General features: G+C 37.0%; 1 protein-coding gene across 1 annotated transcript in view; it reads left to right on the forward strand.

Annotated features, from left to right (window-relative positions):
- The window catches only part of abcb11b (ATP-binding cassette, sub-family B (MDR/TAP), member 11b), an 18,134-nt gene extending 6,194 nt beyond the window's left edge, over window positions 1-11,940 (forward strand). Inside the window, exons 11-30 of the mRNA XM_016531565.1 lie at window positions 638-762; window positions 890-1,064; window positions 1,162-1,275; window positions 2,364-2,474; window positions 2,553-2,678; window positions 2,770-2,973; window positions 3,664-3,834; window positions 3,946-4,147; window positions 5,452-5,533; window positions 6,426-6,555; window positions 6,640-6,807; window positions 6,894-6,998; window positions 8,161-8,322; window positions 8,409-8,612; window positions 8,687-8,928; window positions 9,012-9,168; window positions 9,889-10,086; window positions 10,195-10,401; window positions 11,297-11,443; window positions 11,531-11,940. Coding sequence (XP_016387051.1) covers window positions 638-762; window positions 890-1,064; window positions 1,162-1,275; window positions 2,364-2,474; window positions 2,553-2,678; window positions 2,770-2,973; window positions 3,664-3,834; window positions 3,946-4,147; window positions 5,452-5,533; window positions 6,426-6,555; window positions 6,640-6,807; window positions 6,894-6,998; window positions 8,161-8,322; window positions 8,409-8,612; window positions 8,687-8,928; window positions 9,012-9,168; window positions 9,889-10,086; window positions 10,195-10,401; window positions 11,297-11,443; window positions 11,531-11,731 — 3,231 coding nt within the window. The 3' untranslated portion in view covers window positions 11,732-11,940. The remainder of the gene's footprint in view (window positions 1-637; window positions 763-889; window positions 1,065-1,161; window positions 1,276-2,363; window positions 2,475-2,552; window positions 2,679-2,769; window positions 2,974-3,663; window positions 3,835-3,945; window positions 4,148-5,451; window positions 5,534-6,425; window positions 6,556-6,639; window positions 6,808-6,893; window positions 6,999-8,160; window positions 8,323-8,408; window positions 8,613-8,686; window positions 8,929-9,011; window positions 9,169-9,888; window positions 10,087-10,194; window positions 10,402-11,296; window positions 11,444-11,530) is intronic.
- Window positions 11,941-12,282: the final 342 nt, after the last annotated feature.

The following is a 12,282-nucleotide window of genomic DNA, read 5'->3' on the forward strand; positions in this document are numbered from 1 at the left end:
ATAGATAGATAGATAGATAGATAGATGATAGATAGATAGGTAGATAGGTAGATGATAGATGATAGATAGATAGATAGATAGGTAGATAGGTAATAGATAGATGATAGATAGATAGATAGATAGGTAGATAGGTAGATGATAGATGATAGATAGATAGATAGATAGATAGATAGATAGATAGATTATAGATAGATAGATAGATAGATAGATATTGACATTTTCCAGAGTCTGTTTTTGCAACGTAAATGAAAATGCATGGCTTTAAAACGAAGTCAAAACAGAGAGAAAATTATGTGATTATTTACTCACCCTCAAGTTGTTCTAAACTTGTTTGACTTTTTTTCTTCTGTTGAACACAATAGAAGATATTCTGTGGAAAACTAAACAGCTCCTGGTCCCCATTGACTCCCATAGTATGTTTTTTTCCCATACTATGGAAGTCAATGGGGATCAACAACTGTTTGTTCTCCAACATTCTTCAAAATATCTTATTGTATGTTCAACAGAAGAAAGAAACTCATACAGATTTGGAACAACTTGAGGCTGAGTAAGTGATGACAGATTTGTCATTTTTGGGTGAACTATCCCTTTAATTACAATAAATGAATACTTGTTTTGTTTGTATGTGTTTGTCTAGTTTGTGGCAAAGCTGACGGGAATGGAGCTGCAGGCATACGCTAAAGCAGGTGCAGTAGCGGATGAGGTTTTATCCTCTGTACGCACGGTGGCAGCATTCGGCGGCGAGAAAAAAGAGGTGGAGAGGTAACCATCATCTTCACGCATAATGACTCCCACACTGTACTGTAATCACTACCGACTGTGTGTTATTTTCTCTGAACTGATACCATAATTTAACCCTCAAACTCTTTAAATTAAATATTTTCTGCAGGTATGACCGTAATCTAGTCTCTGCCCAGCGATGGGGCATCAGGAAAGGCCTGATCATGGGGTTTTTCACAGGGTACATGTGGTTTATCATCTTCCTGTGTTATGCACTGGCCTTCTGGTATGGATCCAGCTTAGTGGTGGACACACAAGAGTACAGTCCAGGGACATTACTGCAGGTACACACATAATCTCACATGCAAAAGAACCCACACATCATGGTTGACTTTATTGTCATTCGTTGTTTGGATATCACATGTGCTTTTTTGTTCACAGGTATTTTTTGGCGTGCTCATTGCTGCACTGAGTCTGGGCCAGGCTTCTCCTTGTCTGGAGGCTTTTGCTGCTGGAAGAGGAGCCGCCACCATTATCTTTGAGACAATAGAGCGCGTAAGAACCACAGACAACCACGTCACACAAACCAGTAGCATCTAGTACTGACATCACTAAAAAAAGACTAATATCTGTGTTCTTATTGTTAACAAAAAAAAACTAACTAAAACTAACCTATAAAAGCTTTTCATTAACTTAATGCTGAAATGAAATGAAAAAAAAAATGATATAAGATGAAAAACTAACTGAAATAAAATAGGTTCTAAAATAAGTACTAAAAATTACTAAAACTTAAAATTAATATAAATTAAATATAAATAGAACCCCCCCCCCAAAAAAAAATAAAAATAAAAATGACAAAAGCACATAACAAAATGACAAAAACTTCAACTGAAAGTATAAAAATTAAAGCTAATTCCAAATAATAATAACTACTGTAATCATATTTAAATACTAAAATGAATCTGATTAAATAAAAAAAAAAATTCAAAATTCACAATGAAAATCTTCAGTGAGATCTAATTTAAACTTGTAAATAATCTGTTCTTTTTTAGGATAGTGATGTAAAATGAAAAAGAAATATTAACACATTTATGTTTTTTAAATAATTTTTCATTTCATTTTCAAATTCTGTTTGTAACAAAAATTAATGAAAAAATACAATTGAAAGTAGAAAAATTAAAGCTTATTCAAAATAATAAATACTATAATCATATATAAATAATACTGAAATAAAACTGCTCAAATCTAAAACTGTTTTAAAAAACACACTGAAACTCTTCAATGAGATCTAAGTTAAACGTAAATAATCAGCTTGTAAGAAATATTAACACATTTATGTTTTTTTTTTTTTTTAAGTCTGTTTTTTTATGATAATATTTAAAAAAATAAAATGTAATAAAGACAGTTGCATTAGAACCACCACATTTGACCACATTATGAAAAGATGACATTACACAGATGGCAAATGAGAGTTAAAGTCCTCCTGTGCTAGATTTCAGAATGATAATGCCCAGCAAGCTCAATGCAGGAGCAAATCAAAAGGAAACAGCTGTATTATTGCATTTCTGACATCCATCTTCCACCAGACTCTGTCCGGCACTATCCAGAGTGATGGTTTGACAGGAATGTTGTCTTATTTTCAGAAACCAGAGATCGATTGTCTCTCTGAGGCTGGATATAAGTTAGACAAAGTGAAAGGAGATCTGGAGTTTCATAATATAACTTTTCATTACCCATCTCGACCTGAAGTGAAGGTACAGCTGAAATTTACACCAGTACAGCCACACCATCTGGTCTGCTTTAAACAAACTCTACTCACCTCCTTCTCACAGATCCTCGATCAGCTAAACCTGCAGGTAAAGTCAGGAGAGACGACAGCATTTGTGGGTCCCAGTGGTGCTGGAAAGAGCACAGCAATCCAGCTCATCCAACGATTCTATGACCCCAAAGAAGGGATGGTAAAGAAACATCACCATTACATACTGTAACATTATTGGTGTACATCATTCAGAAATCTTGAAACTTTTCTAACATTTTCTTTGACTCCAGGTTACTCTGGATGGTCATGACATCCGGGGTCTGAACATCCAGTGGCTGCGTTCTCTGATTGGAATTGTGGAGCAGGAGCCGGTTCTGTTTGCGACCAGCATCGCTGAGAACATTCGGTACGGGCGGCCGGGAGTCTCCAACGACGACATCGTCACAGCAGCCAAAGAGGCCAATGCCTACAACTTCATCATGGACTTACCTCAGGCACGAGACCACCTAACACAAAATCACCTACCAGAACATACACTACATACATAGAGGTCATAATTAAGGGACATTTCCATATTGTTTTTCTATTTTAATTTTTTACAATTATTTGACCTTTTTTGTTGTTGTTGTTTCAAATTGAAAGTAAAAAAAAAAAAAAAGAAGTTCCAATACTTTTACTCAGAAAGGATGCATTGAATTGACCAATAGTACAGACAGTAAAGACTTTTATAATATCACAAAAAATGTCAAATAAATGCTGTTCATTTGAACTTTCTATCCTTCAAAGAATCATGAAACAGTATAGCATGGCTTCCACAAAAATATTAAACTGCACAACTGTTTTCAACATTGATAATAATAAGAAATGTTTCTTGAGCAGCAAATTAGAATGAGTTCTGAAGGATCACGTGACACTGAAGCCTGGAGAAAATTCAGCTTTGCATCACAGGAATAAATTGCATTTTAAAATATATTCAAATAGAAAATGGTTCTTTTAAATTGTAGTAATATTTCAAAATATTAGCGTTTTTACTGTATTTTTCATTAAATAATTGCAGCTTTGGGGAGCATAAAAGACTTCTTTTAAAAACATTAAAAAATCTTACAGACCCCAAATAGTAGTGTGCATATAACATATGTGTCTTTTTTATTTATTTTATTTTTAATCTGATCTTTTTATTTTAGAAATTTGATACTTTGGTAGGTGAGGGTGGAGGCCAGATGAGTGGCGGGCAGAAGCAGCGAATCGCAATAGCCCGGGCGCTGGTGAGGAATCCCAGAATCCTCCTCCTGGACATGGCTACATCGGCTCTGGACAATGAGAGTGAAGCTGTTGTACAGGAGGCTTTGGACAAGGTCAGCAACACACACAGTCACACGTGTCCAGGCAGACACGCCACATATGTCAGAATAGTAGACGATTACATCCAAATCACTGAAGACACAACCATCAATCCTCTGTTGAAGGTCCGAATGGGTCGCACCACCATCTCCATCGCTCACCGTTTATCCACGATAAAGAATGCTGATGTGATTGTGGGATTCGAGCATGGCCGCGCCGTGGAACGAGGAAAACATGAGGAGCTGTTGGATAGAAAGGGCGTCTACTTCACCTTGGTGACTCTTCAGAGCCAGGGAGACAAAGCCCTCAACCAAAAAGCCCGACAGGGTGAGTAACACGCACTCTTCCTCACCTACTGTTACCACTCTGGGTAACACTTTATTTCAAGGATCAATTCTCACTACTAACTAGTTGCTTATTTGCATGCATATTACTAGCATGCTGGCGTTAGGGTTAATTAGTTAAAATTTACTAATTATTAATAAGCAGCAAATTAGCAGCTTATTGAGGCAAAACTCTTAATTAATAGTGAATATGTGTTCCCTAATCTAAAGTGTAACCGTACTCTGTATTATGGGATAGTTCACTTAAAAAAAAAGTAAATTCTGTCATCATTTACTCACCCTCACGTTCTTCCAAACTTGTATGAGTTTCTTTCTTCTGTTGAACACAAAAGAAGAAGTGTTTTTTTCCATACTATGGAAGTCAGTGGCTACCATCAACTGTTTGGTTACCAACATTCTTCAAAATATCTTCTTTTGATGACAGATTTTTCTTGTCCCTTTAACATGTCTTGTGTCAATGTTCTCCAATGCATTGAACTCTGTGGAGCAAAGCACCTTGTGGTACTTTGACCCCATCACCAATGACCTTTTGAAAAACAGCCAATTTTAACTTGACAGTTTGTTGTCAGTGTCTCTGTTTGTCTCACAAATCGTTTAGAGTAAAAAGCAGTTAGGTTCTTTAAAAAGTCATTTTAAATACCTCATAATTGCTTTTATTTTAAAAATGCTTTTATTTTTTATAATTTCAAGTTTTCAATTTAGTTTTAGTAATTTTTTTATAAGCTTTTGCCATTTTTATTTATTTTTATTTGAAATATTTCTATTTAGCTGTAATTTATTTTTATTTCCGTCTTGGTTTTAGTAATTTTAGTAATTCAGTGTACATTTTTTTCATTTAACAATCAACAATTTTCACTTCTTTTTTTTATCTATTCTTTATATTTTATTTTCAGATTTTTTTTTAATTAACAAAAATGATTTTTAATAGCTTTAGTTAACAAAAACTTTATATTACAAAATCACCCTTCTGTGATACTATCTGCAAAGCATTTAGTGTGGAGCTAAAGGAGATGATGTAGAAGTAGGCGTTGATCTGATTCTGCAGAGGTGGTCTTTTGTCGCACTATGACGTCACGAGTCGTTTTCTGATCTTGGTTTCAATAAAAGCTGTTTTTGGACTGACGAGTAAGTTTTGAGCTCTGACATGTCAAAACATGAAGGAAAATTTGATTTCTCAATTCATGACCCCTTTAAGCACAAAACACTGTATTAATTTATATATTCACATAAAATAATAAGCAAATAAAGTGATGCAATTCTAATCTTTCTGTCTCTTACTCTTCTCAGAGATGGAGGAAGCTGCAAGCAGTGACCCTGATGCAGAGAGAAAGAGTCTCAACAGGGCAGGAAGCTATCGTGCTAGCTTAAGGTACAAATGGTGATGTAGTGTGATGGTTGGTCACAGAATCACATTACATACCTTGATTTGAAGGAAAAAGTATATGAAAATCAGACAAAAAGACAAAGGTACAAGACTGTATTTAACGGCTTTAGTGAGTGGAAGAATTACAATCCTATGAAGCATTGCGAATGACAATCAAATTAAAAAATGTTGGAGAAATATAGAACTATTCACTTAAAGTTGTTGGCTGTATCTATATAAACAATATATTTTAAGTTTATTGCAAAATATGCATATATATATATATATATATATATATATATATATACAAATATTTAGTATTTTCACAAGGTAGGGACACTGACTGGATTATGTCATTTGCAATGCTTCATGGGAATGTGTGCGGCTAAAGATTTATTTTGACACTTTGCTTGCTGTAACTCTCAGACTGGTGGAATTCTCTGTAGAGCATCATGGGTAATGTAGTTTTTCACTGTTAAAAAACTTCTGCTAATTCTAACATGATTATTTTGAAAATAAGTTGAATTAATGTGAACAGATGGCTTCAACAAAACCATATACAATCAAATAACAACCTCAGAGCTCACAACAGATCTGTCTTTAAAGGTTTAATAGTTATTGCTAAAAATGAATGGAGTTTTTACTTCCAGAACCCGACTGTTGCAATCTTTTCTTTAGAAAATTCCTACTGTTTGGAATTAGAAGTGTTAGCAGTAATTAGCTATTAAATACAGCTATTTAGCCGCATTAGCATTAATAGTGTGATTTTAATGCCTAAAAACATTGCATACGAAGTCAGCTGATGCAATGGTAAGTGCCTAGAAATATGTAAATATCACAGTATATTAGTGTTTGACTCTTTCTACCCCATTCTCTCTCTCTTTCACTGTATCTGCAGGGCTTCTCTTCACCAAAGATCTCGATCGCAGCTGTCAAACGTTGTACCTGAATTGTCTGTGGCCATCACTGGAGAGCTGGGCCCTCGCTCATACTCTGAAACCCACGTTCCTCTGGAAATCCAGGGAAAGGTTAGAGCTCTGACTCCAACACAATGAGCCTGACGCAACATATCACAAACATCTCACGTATTTGCATACTGTATGTCTGTGTAGAGCGGCCTTCCTGATGACGATTCAGAAGAGGTGGAACCAGCTCCAGTGGCTCGTATTCTGAAATACAACGCTCCTGAATGGCCCTACATGCTCTTTGGAAGCTTTGGAGCCGCTGTGAATGGAGGGGTGAACCCCGTCTACGCTCTCCTCTTCAGCCAAATCCTGGCGGTGAGGTTTCCGCCGGCTGTTCTCCTCTAGTCCATGTGTTTGCTGTAAGTGTGACTTTTTTTTTTTATATCTCTCTTTACCTGCAGACCTTCTCGATGCCTGACCCTGTTGAACAACGGAGGGAAATTAATGGAATCTGTCTGTTTTTTGTAGTCGTTGGTTTGGTTTCGTTTTTCACTCAGCTGTTGCAGGTTTGTCTTCATTTTAAGCCTTTTCATGAAAGTTTTGAAAACTATTACAGGTGGACCAACAATTCTATGCTTTTTTTTCTTTACTGTGGAAGCACTACACCTTAAGGGGGCGATAGAGTTACCTTCAAAAGCCTGGGCCAGTATAAACCAGGTGTCGTTCACGATACTGTCTGCTAACAGAATCCTGTCCCTCTACCTCAATGCCTGATCAAAAATATTCATTGATACACTATTCTCACTAATTAAAAGAGCACTTCTTAATGAGTTAGCACTGTTAGCTTGCCAACTGAAGGCTAACTAAAAAACAAAGAAATGGAACTGCAGTAGGGGAATAGGATGCAGTGTTATTTTTGCATTATTTATATACTAGAGAGTGCTGATTCCTATTTGGAATTAGCTTTAATTTTTTGATTTTTAGTTTTTACTTTGTTTTTAGTTTTAGTAATGTATGTGCTCCTGGAATTTTTTATTATATTTTGTTCTATTTAACTTTAATTTATTTTTATTTCAGTCTTAATTTTAGTAAATGTTCTATTTAGAATTTTTGATTTCGGTTAGCTGTAAGGCAACATTTTTAAGTTTTTGTTTTAAAGGGGTCATATGATGCGATTTCAAATTTTCCTTTCTCTTTGGAGTGTTACAAGCTGTTCGTGCATAGTTCTTATAGCTATATTATTTAGGTAGCTATAAATATATAGCTTATTTTGCAAGATTCTCTTCAAACTGTTGCTCTGTCATGGCAGCTGCTGACCAAAAAAAGGCAAAACTGTAGAAGACTTTTTACACTAATATACTCTATAGTAGCGCCCCCTTTTGGCAACACTGGGAATGCAACACATGTTCCTTTTTGAATTGCATTCCAATCAGAATTTGTTGCTAGACGTGTAATGCCGAGTTCACACTGCACGATTTTAGCCCGATTTTTCACTCGCCGACAGGTTTTGTGAAATCGCCGTCCATCGTGCAGTGTGAACACAGTAGCAACTGAATGCTACCCCAGATAGTCATGCAGTGTGAAAACAACGGCGATCCGACGAGTTTGAAAATCATGCAGTGTGAACTCGGCATAAGTTGTAGTTGCATAGCGTCTTGGGTCTACATTTGCGTTTTCAACATCTAGATAGTATTTATTTACAGCTACTTCTTTCGTTCTTTCTTTCAGGGCTATGCATTCTCTAAATCTGGGGAGCTGCTGACTCGTAGACTGAGGTGTCTGGGTTTTCAGGCGATGCTGGGACAGGAGATCGCCTGGTTTGATGACCACCGAAACAGTCCAGGTGCTTTGACCACAAGACTAGCCACTGATGCCTCACAAGTCCAGGGAGTAAGAAAAACATTCAGCAGATCCTTCTAGATGACCTGACACTTTTCAATAAAAATGAAGCTTAATTACACTAAATGACACCCCAGGCCACAGGTTCCCAGATCGGCATGATCGTGAATTCTCTGACCAACATCGGTGTGGCCATTATCATCTCCTTCTACTTCAGCTGGAAGCTCACTCTGGTCATCCTGTGCTTCCTGCCCTTCCTGGCTCTTTCTGGAGGGTTTCAGGCTAAGATGTTAACTGGATTCGCCAAGCAGGACAAAGAGGCCATGGAGGCAGCAGGACAGGTGAGCTCAGGCTAGACTAGAGTATGGTCAAATCTAGGCATTTTGAATGTCTCGCTGTCTGTTTCTGAGTTTAGATATCTGGGGAAGCACTGAATAACATCCGCACCATTGCTGGCCTGGGAAAAGAGCGTAATTTTGTGGAAATGTTCGAGGCACAGCTGGAGGCTCCGTACCAGGCCGCGCTGAAGAAGGCTAATGTTTATGGCGCCTGTTATGGGTTTGCGCAGTGCGTGGTCTTCATGGCAAACTCTGCCTCCTATCGATTCGGTGGATACCTGGTCTATCAAGAGGGGCTACACTTCAGTTTTGTTTTCAGGTGAAATAACAATGAAACAGTGTTTTTTGGTTTACAGTTGGAGTAAACAGATGTCATAATTAGGCAAGGTTCTATCACTACAGGGTGATTTCAGCGATTGTAACCAGTGGCACAGCTCTCGGCCGAGCGTCATCATACACGCCAGACTACGCCAAAGCCAAGATCTCTGCCGCACGATTCTTCCAGCTACTCGACCACATTCCTAAAATCAGCGTCTACAGCGATGAAGGAGACAAATGGGTAAATCTAGTTATCAGTACCAATCATTTTTGTCCCGTATTTCCCAGAAAAAAAAGTCACACTATAGGGTCAAAACTGCATTGCTGACAGAAAGAAAACACAGATAAGTCGCATTTTAATAATTACATTCAGAAGTAAAACAAAGTGTTTAAAAACGTTACAAACACTATAAATGTTTATGTTAGTTTCCCCCAGTAGACAAACATTTAACAAAACAAGAAAAAAAATAAAAAAAATAATATGAAATAAACAAATTAAAGAATGATTTCTGAAGGATCATGTGACTGTAGACTGGAGTAAATTCAGCTTTGCATCACATAAATAAATTACATTTTAAAATATATTAAAATAGAAAATGGTTATTTTAAATTGTAATAATATATAACATTTTTTTAAATTGATTTTTGATCAAATAAATGAAACTTTGGTGAGCATAAGAGATTTATTTTAAAACATAAAAAAACCCCCCGAATTATTCTAAACTATTAAAAGGAAGTGTACATTCCAGAATCATTGTATCTGTTACAGAACATAATTTGTTATATTTAGAATATATAATCATATATATATAGAATATATAAACAAAATATTTTAAACGTTGCATTTTACTACTGCATTGTTTCTTTGTGCAGCAATATAAGAATGTTCTGCATAGGCAGGAAGACACAGTCTGACCGTCATTTAAAATGACAGTAAACTCTCTCTTTCTCTTTCCTTTAGGATCATTTTAAAGGGGACATTGAGTTTATAGACTGCAAGTTCACGTACCCGTCCCGGCCAGATATTCAGGTTCTGAATGGTCTGAGTGTGAGTGTTAGACCGGGACAGACTTTGGCCTTTGTGGGCAGCAGCGGCTGTGGCAAAAGCACCAGCGTTCAACTACTGGAGCGATTCTATGATCCTAACAGTGGACGTGTGGTAAGAAAACTCTTGGGACTTTTCACAGATTTTGAACTGGGTTTTTGCATCAAATTCTTTTTCTGAAACACTGAGTTTGGGATCTAATCAGTGTTCTTTATCGATTAGCTCATTGATGGCCGTGAATCTACTCGGGCCAATGTTGCTTTCCTGCGCTCTAAGATTGGGATCGTCTCTCAGGAGCCAATTTTGTTTGACTGCAGTATAGAAGAGAACATCCGCTACGGAGACAATCAGCGCCATCTCAGCATGGATGATGTCATCGCCGCAGCCAAGAAAGCCCAGCTGCATGACTTTGTCATGTCACTTCCTGAGGTGTTCAATGGGGAATCTTCATATTATAAGAATTTTGAATTAATGCTGCATTCACTTTGTGTCGAACTCTGCTTTAATTCTACTCTAAGCTCTTCACGTCTTCAGATTAAAGTAATTTATTTATAAAGGACATTTAAAAACAACAGAAGTTGATGCAACATTATGTTGGCTTGAGGAAGGCTAGCCTGATAGTTTGAAAAGCTTGAAGTTTGAAGATTTTAAGCTTGAAGCAGTTTTAATTTTGAAGTAATTTTAAGTTTGAAGTTTTAAAGGGAAAGTTCACCCCAAAATTTAAATTGCCATCATTTACTTGCACTCAGTAAGGCTGATGATACATGGGGCAACTTTTTGAGCAATGTTGTCGGGCAACTTTGGTTAATGTTGCTGTCAACAGGCAGCCAGGTGAGACACAGGACCCACGACTGATCTAAAGTATCCATATTGAAATTTCTTACCCATTCTCAATGGGAAAGTGCCCAAGAAACATTGCTCAAAAAAAGTTGCCCCGTGTATCATCAACCTAAGACTTTTGTTTGTCTTCAGAACACAAATGAAGATATTTTTAATGAAATCTGAGAAATTTCTGTCCCTCCATTGACAGTCTATGCAACTATCACTTTGACACCTCAAAACATTCATAAAACTAATCCACATGAATTGAACTGTTCAGTCAAAAATTTCTGAAGAGACATGATTGCTTTATTTGATGAACAGATTTAATTTCGGCTTTTATTCACATATAAACATTTATCAACACACACATCAGTTATGGCAAACGGAAGCTCAAGCATGCTTGCTTGACATGTGAGAACCAATGAGATTTGTTCTTGTGCATCAAGCAAGTATACGGCTGAGCTTAATTAAGTTAATTGTTTTTATGTGTCCCATGATGCAGAAATACGACACTAATGTTGGTTCCCAAGGTTCCCAGCTGTCCCGTGGCCAAAAGCAGCGCATTGCCATAGCCAGAGCGATCATACGAGACCCCAAAATACTTCTGCTGGACGAGGCCACCTCAGCACTGGACACAGAGAGTGAGAAGGTGAGCAGGAAAGCCAGAACTACAGTTTGAGAGGATCTTCCTGTTGTTGAGAACTCATACAGTCGTGTGTTTGTCTGTGTGTGTCAGACTGTACAGGAAGCGCTGGATAAAGCCAGAGAAGGCAGAACATGTATCGTCATCGCTCACCGTCTCTCTACTATCCAGAACTCTGACATCATAGCGGTGATGTCACGGGGTTACGTCATTGAGAAGGGCACGCATGACTATCTCATGAGCCTGAAGGGCGCGTACTACAAACTCGTCACGACCGGAGCGCCGATCAGCTAATCTCACACTCAGCACTTATAGGAACTAGAGAGGATTTCCTACATCCAGATACAATGATAAATCGGCTGATATTTAGCTGATTACCATGCCTTCTTTCCCTGTATAAAACATTAATGTCAAAAGAGAGCGTTTGTTAATCTAATAACTGAATGCTGAAAACAAAAACTTAAACGAATGTATTTATGTACTATCAAATAAAACATTTATCGATTAAACAAAAAAGCAGAGTCTGAGCCTAATGTTGGGATTAATCGCTTTGGAGTCAGAGGAAATGATGTCATGACAACACTGATTGAATGAGGGTGCTACAAGAACATGCACAATCCCAAACCTTTATTAGCGACATGACCTGAGACTTCAAAGGCAGAAGACAGGGAAAAATAAAAGCTTTAAAGTCCATTTTGTGCATTTAAGAGCCCTCCAAAAATATGTCCGTGACAAAACTGACAAAAATGTATAATATAACAATTCAATATTTGCAATTTATACATTGCTTGTAAAAAAAAAATATATATATATATATACAGGTGCATCTTCTCAATAAATTAGAA

The sequence above is a fragment of the Sinocyclocheilus rhinocerous genome, unplaced genomic scaffold, assembly GCF_001515625.1.
Source record: "Sinocyclocheilus rhinocerous isolate Xijiao unplaced genomic scaffold, SAMN03320098_v1.1 scaffold2469, whole genome shotgun sequence".
Lineage (NCBI taxonomy): Eukaryota > Metazoa > Chordata > Actinopteri > Cypriniformes > Cyprinidae > Sinocyclocheilus > Sinocyclocheilus rhinocerous.